Source organism: Stegastes partitus, unplaced genomic scaffold, assembly GCF_000690725.1.
Source record: "Stegastes partitus isolate 25-593 unplaced genomic scaffold, Stegastes_partitus-1.0.2 Scaffold1839, whole genome shotgun sequence".
In the NCBI taxonomy this organism is placed as follows: domain Eukaryota; kingdom Metazoa; phylum Chordata; class Actinopteri; family Pomacentridae; genus Stegastes; species Stegastes partitus.
In genome coordinates, this window is record NW_007579570.1 from 47,908 (window position 1) to 54,942 (window position 7,035).

The 7,035-nt window shown below is 42.4% G+C and overlaps 1 protein-coding gene across 1 annotated transcript in view; it reads right to left on the reverse strand.

Annotated features, from left to right (window-relative positions):
• The window catches only part of LOC103372827 (probable serine/threonine-protein kinase kinX), a 49,481-nt gene extending 43,212 nt beyond the window's left edge, over window positions 1-6,269 (reverse strand). Inside the window, exon 1 of the mRNA XM_008302569.1 lies at window positions 5,745-6,269. Within this exon, the coding sequence (XP_008300791.1) occupies window positions 5,745-5,779 (35 nt within the window). The 5' untranslated portion in view covers window positions 5,780-6,269. The remainder of the gene's footprint in view (window positions 1-5,744) is intronic.
• Window positions 6,270-7,035: the final 766 nt, after the last annotated feature.

A 7,035-nucleotide genomic window follows, 5' to 3' on the forward strand; every position in this document is an offset into this window, starting at 1 on the left:
CATTGGTTCATGGACTACTATTGTTAAGCCTCCAGTTTGACATTTGATTTATCGATCTTTTCAAACTGGATGCCACGAGCTGTGAATCTGACTGGAGAACCTGAAGACACTATGCATGGATATATGGCAGCGACCAACGTGGCCCAGTCCTAAAACATGTTTTAATATGTATTTTCCTCTATTTGGCACCATGATTGACTAAGTTAACACCATGCTGTAATCCACAAGTCTTGAAACTACCAATTGAGACCATAAACTAACTGGTAAAATGTCTACCGAGGAAGCAAATCAAGTGAGAAATAGCGTCATTTTCTAATAGACTTCTATACAAACAGACTTCTGTTTCAGCCAGAGGAGTCAAACCCTGCTGGCCTTTAGACAGAATGCAGGTTGAAGGCATTTCTATTTTTTCAGATCCAGAGGCTATGTCCATCTTCTATATACAGTCTATGCCCATCATTTAACAATGACAAGGCTTTTAGAGAGGCCTAACCAATACATTTAGCAAACATAAAGCCTTTATGTATGAGTTCGACTGAGCATCCTTAACCCTTAATCTGACCAAATCCAACAAGGAACACAACATATACAATACACAGAGTACGGCAAAACTACATGACCTACCACCACCCTAAAAGAATTTTGCTAGCTAACGGTATTTAGCTTCGACTTTGAGGGAATGCAACATTAGCTTTGCGTCTTTAACCAGGTGATACGCTATTTAGCCAGCCATGCTAATATTTATAGTTTACTTTGAAGCACTTTTTGAAAACTTTTGCTTGTGTGTCTTGTATGGACAAGCTAAATGAAAGACACCACCCTCTGTTTTCTTAGGCCTTGTCCACAATAACATGGATTTTTGAAAAGAAATTAAGAAATTCTTTGACATCCTTGATGTAGCTCGAATACAGAAGAAGCCAGAGTGGGTTATGTTCCTCATATAGCAGAATGATAATGACCTGCAGCAGACTTTGTGAGACTAAATTTGCACAAATGGCAAAATGACAGTAAGTTGTTGTTCACATGTCCTTAAAGTAGACTGGTTCACATGTCCGTTACAGCCTTGAGTTTGTAGTAGCGTTTACCATTTTCATATGTGTGGAGATATTTTGTAAAATGATGGTTGTTACGACAGAAATAGTATTTTTTAAAGAGAGGAGGGATGGATCTAGAAAAAGGTCTAGAAAAAGTCCAGTGTGTCCCTCTCTGACCGGAGTCCTCCGTAGATGAAGAAGCCACTCTAGCTGTCCTGAGTGGACGCATCTACAACATACCGTCCTCAATATCCANCAGTGCAAATTCACATTTAAACTGTATCTTGTTTGGTTTCCAGCACGTTGCTTAATTTACTGATAAAGACGTTGTGGTGAGGTGTTCTCTAGGAGCCACAACAGGCTGTTTGAAGATGGGAAACATGACAACAGAGAAAATATGAAACCTGCTTTGCCCTGATACATGAACCTTGAAATTCCCAGCATTGCATTAAGCAATCAAGCAGTCACAACTTAATCCCATCAGCCAACCCAACGTGCCAGTGAACTACAATGACCTCTAACATATAATATGATGCAGCACATCCCTGCTCGTTCACATCACAGCGCATCGGCACCGACAAAACATCAAACACTGCGAGAAACTTGGTTTATAATGAACCGGGAGACTTGAAAACCCCTCCTTCAAATGCTGCTTGAAACAAAATGCGGTTTGATTTGGAGCTCAACGTGTGCCAAGTTAAACCTGCAATTAAAAAGCAGGAAAATGGGAAACACCACAGTGCTGGAGTGTTTGCACGCAGCTACAGTTCGCCTGAAACAAAACCGGAGATGACTGGTTGTAAAGCAATCCAGAGTCCCAGATAAGCGAGAAACGTCTTTGTCGAACACGCCTGACTGCTTTAATCTGGACCGTAGTAATCCAGCAGAACAAGATAAACCAACGTGGTGAGTAACTGGCTATGATTAGGTTCTTATGAGGGCGAAAGCTTGATTAGCTTCCTGGAAAAATCACTCAAACTTAAGAATTTGTTGAAACCGTACGTTGTCATTCTTTAAATTCTCGTCCGCTGTAGAAAACACTCGACTGAACTGGTACTTTGTGTGTTTTTTTTCTCCACAAAATCTCTGATCAGTTCTATATTTCTAAACTAAATGAACTCTTAAACAACCATGCTGAAATAAAAAGTCGAGTCCAACTTTAAAATTACTGTTGAAAATTGCATTACTGTCCAAATAGCTCCAGAATGTTTTTCAGCACTGAGGTTTTGCGGCGACTGAGAAGCCATTCTTTCGGGTTTGGGGGTTCCTCTCGTCTTCCAGCTCTTCTTCTTCTTCTTCTTCCTCCCTTCGCCACATTCTCTCCTTCCCCTCCTGTTTGAAGGGGGCTGAGCTCTTAGCAACAAGCCTTACATGGACCTCGAGACAGAAACTGACCAAACACTTCCATCAGTCACTCGGCACAGTCCACATTCATTTACAGCTGCATCACCATTCCTGCTGTACAAACTCTAAATACTGTGGTTACATAATGGCTCTCGGAGCAGAGGAGCACAGGGGGGGCCCGGTGAGAAAGTGACAACACACTTGTCCTCAGGTTTAATATTTACGATGGGGACTTCTGTACTGCTGCTGAGCTGAAACCAAAAGGAATTACGCAGAAAGTAAATAAAAAATGAAATGCTAAGGGTGAAAATTAGCAGCACATGAAGTTTACCACTTAAAATTCTTAAGTTTTGATGAGTTGATGAGCGATTTCCTGATCTAAACCAGAGGCGTCACATTATGAGCCAGAAACCGCCAATTTTGTTGGGTGAAATGACAGCCGACCAACACAGATTTTATCATCTGGAGATGTTAAGTAGCGTTAACTCTAGTAGCTGGCTGAAAATTTGTCTTAAGCTTAAAGTCGGCATTGAATTAAAGCTTTACTATTCCAATTTTGAATCGCTTGTGATCACAGACTGTAAATAAAAGATGGACGTAGCCAATGCGACCATTGGTTCATGGACTACTATTGTTAAGCCTCCAGTTTGACATTTGATTTATCGATCTTTTCAAACTGGATGCCACGAGCTGTGAATCTGACTGGAGAACCTGAAGACACTATGCATGGATATATGGCAGCGACCAACGTGGCCCAGTCCTAAAACATGTTTTAATATGTATTTTCCTCTATTTGGCACCATGATTGACTAAGTTAACACCATGCTGTAATCCACAAGTCTTGAAACTACCAATTGAGACCATAAACTAACTGGTAAAATGTCTACCGAGGAAGCAAATCAAGTGAGAAATAGCGTCATTTTCTAATAGACTTCTATACAAACAGACTTCTGTTTCAGCCAGAGGAGTCAAACCCTGCTGGCCTTTAGACAGAATGCAGGTTGAAGGCATTTCTATTTTTTCAGATCCAGAGGCTATGTCCATCTTCTATATACAGTCTATGCCCATCATTTAACAATGACAAGGCTTTTAGAGAGGCCTAACCAATACATTTAGCAAACATAAAGCCTTTATGTATGAGTTCGACTGAGCATCCTTAACCCTTAATCTGACCAAATCCAACAAGGAACACAACATATACAATACACAGAGTACGGCAAAACTACATGACCTACCACCACCCTAAAAGAATTTTGCTAGCTAACGGTATTTAGCTTCGACTTTGAGGGAATGCAACATTAGCTTTGCGTCTTTAACCAGGTGATACGCTATTTAGCCAGCCATGCTAATATTTATAGTTTACTTTGAAGCACTTTTTGAAAACTTTTGCTTGTGTGTCTTGTATGGACAAGCTAAATGAAAGACACCACCCTCTGTTTTCTTAGGCCTTGTCCACAATAACATGGATTTTTGAAAAGAAATTAAGAAATTCTTTGACATCCTTGATGTAGCTCGAATACAGAAGAAGCCAGAGTGGGTTATGTTCCTCATATAGCAGAATGATAATGACCTGCAGCAGACTTTGTGAGACTAAATTTGCACAAATGGCAAAATGACAGTAAGTTGTTGTTCACATGTCCTTAAAGTAGACTGGTTCACATGTCCGTTACAGCCTTGAGTTTGTAGTAGCGTTTACCATTTTCATATGTGTGGAGATATTTTGTAAAATGATGGTTGTTACGACAGAAATAGTATTTTTTAAAGAGAGGAGGGATGGATCTAGAAAAAGGTCTAGAAAAAGTCCAGTGTGTCCCTCTCTGACCGGAGTCCTCCGTAGATGAAGAAGCCACTCTAGCTGTCCTGAGTGGACGCATCTACAACATACCGTCCTCAATATCCAACATTAGTGTGGACAAGACCTGAAACTACTGCTACAGAAAACTGAGAGCAGCTCTGGCATGTTGTGATATCCAAAGATGAACAAGCTTGTGCTGTAGACTTATGATTAGAGAAAGTAGCAGGATGGATGTATTAAGCTGCCCCTCAGACTTCCAGCCAATATGTCACTCTGGAGGGCAGGTTAACAAGGGGGATGGCATCCTCCCTCATACTGCTGACTGACCCAGTGGCCACTTGTGGTGTTGTGGAGCAGAAACTCCTCAAAAAGTATTTCCCTCCGTAGACCAATCTTTAAAAATACACGGCCCAATGACCAGTGTTTCCCCATTTCTTGCCGAGTTAAAGTGCTCTTTCATCAGTAAACGCTCAAGGTACTCAGCTTCCCCCTGTTGAAATTACAACCTCATGAGTTCAATTTAAAGGCAGCGGTTTTGTAGTGAGAAGTGAATGAAGCCACTCTTGGTTTCTGTGCAAGAACAACAGCACAGTCCTGAATCTGTGTGTAGCCGTCCAGCAGCTCATCTCCTCTTCTTCTAATTCACTTTCTCTCTGTGTGTCGCACACACAAGCAAAATGTTTGTCTAAGTCGACTCCGCTGAGTGGGCCAATAAAAGCTCGTATTGTTGTCCTGTCATGAGACTGAAAGGGACAAAGACAAAGAAAGTAGAAGGGGGTATCAGTGTGACCAACACCACATCTACACAGCTCTGGTACAGAAAAAGATACTTTACTGAAGTCAAAAAGCTAAAGGCACTCATTATGCTAAGCCTCTGTGGTCCCTATCGCGCTGCCAAGCCCAGGGTCCTATATTTAGCCAATTCAAAGCATTAAAATCACCGAGGACTTCCATCAGCAAGAACAGAAACATGCACTCAGATTTAAACGAGAGAGAGAAAGTCTAACATATCCAGTTGAGCAACAACACCTGTGCCAAGGAAATTTACAGGAAATCTTGCTCATCCGTCAGATTCTCATGCATGCATGCACCCAAAGACAAAAGCCCGTTTGGTTCTGGGACTTTCTGACTAATCATTCCAGTTAAAATCAGCCACACAGCTGACTGTCAGAGCCACCTACAAGCCGTCAACTGTCTCAATAAACAAAGAGAAACAACAGTTTGATGAGACTTCAGCAAAAAGAGAGGCTGTGTCAACTCCTTTAAGATGCACTGTACTTCTGTGGGCATTCGCTTACACTGTGGACCTCATGTGGTAAAAGTATTTACAGCATCAGAGCGTATTAATGTGAACACAAGTTGTGGTAAAAGTCGCAGTCAGCGGTCTCCATTAAGAAAGAATTATGTGTCGACAATGATGAATCCTGTTAAGGAGCCAAACGACACCCACGTCCGGTGACAGGGTTTTACAGATTATGAATGAGCAGTTTGATGAAGCAACGCTGATGAGCAACAACGTGAGGAGAAGGTGTTGAAATACTAAAGGGAATATTTTGATGACTGAAACTTACTTCCGGCCCTTAAAGCATCCATACATCCCCGCCATGACGGTGAAGTCTTGAGCTCTCAGTTCCAACACTTGAGGGTTTTCTTCTTCCTTCTCCTCCCTCTAAACTTCTTCCTCTTTGCAGCAGAGAAGATGCCGCTCCACCACAGAAGATCGCTCTCTCCTCCGAGTCAAACCATCCTCCGAGGTTCCTCCCACTTCAGAGCTCCACTGAAAGTCTAATTTCACACAGAACTCCCTTTTTTTTCTTCACCAAATACCTGGCAGCAGAGGCACAACGGCAATCTTCACGACTCCCAACACTCAGCAGCCAGAGTGTGGTTATGACAGGATCAGAGTGTGATACAAAAACACAGGAGGCAAGTTAGAAAAATTGATGAATTTCAAGCGTCGCCAAAACACAGGAAAACGTCTTTTCCCGAAGAGTCTCGTCACACAAAAGAAGTGCAGCAGAAATTGTGAGCGTGGAGAAAACAATGGGCTGAATGAGTGAGTGGCTGCTGCATGTCTGGCTCTTCTCCTCCCAGTCACCACGACTGGTAATGCTGCCGACGGAGGGAGGGAGGCAGATAAAGAGGGAGGAGTGAGGGAGGGAGGAGGCATGTGTGAACAAGATACTCCCCTCACAAAGTTCTCCTCCACTCTTTTGGTCTCGTTCTGCTGTTTAGCTGTGTTGGAAGTCATCCATTCTGAGATGGAAACTTAAACAGGGTCCTTAATGTGGCAGCGACTAGAACAGAGGAGTGTAAGACAACAAGGCAAGCTTGACATAGTCAGGCTTTCTTTGTGTAAGCCGGCTAGACAAAACCTAAAACCCCAGTAGTTAGATAACGGGCATCACAGGTGGTTATCTACGTTCTTTATTAGCCAGGCTTTCCACCTCAGACTTCACATAAAAGGTGGCGTCTAAAGTGCGCTTTTTCTGAACAAAATGGACCAATGGTGAGGCCGCCGCTACAGCTCAACTGGTTGACCTGACGACCCATGTACAGGGGCTACAGTCCCCGACGCAGCGGTCATGGGTTCAAATCCAGCCCATGGCCATTTGCTGCAGGTCCTTCCCCAATTCTTCTCTCCACTTTCCTGTCTCACTCTCTACTGTCTTGTCAAATAAAGGCAGAAAGGCCAAAAAATAACTTTAAAAAAAATAAATAAATGGAGCAATTGGGTCCATGTGAAACTTAGGATGTTAAAAAAAAGTGTTGGAATCTAGCGGGAAACTGTTTATTTATTTTATCAGATCAATCAGCGGTTTATTTCTAACACAACAGCTGCACATTAGAGCTGCTCAACTT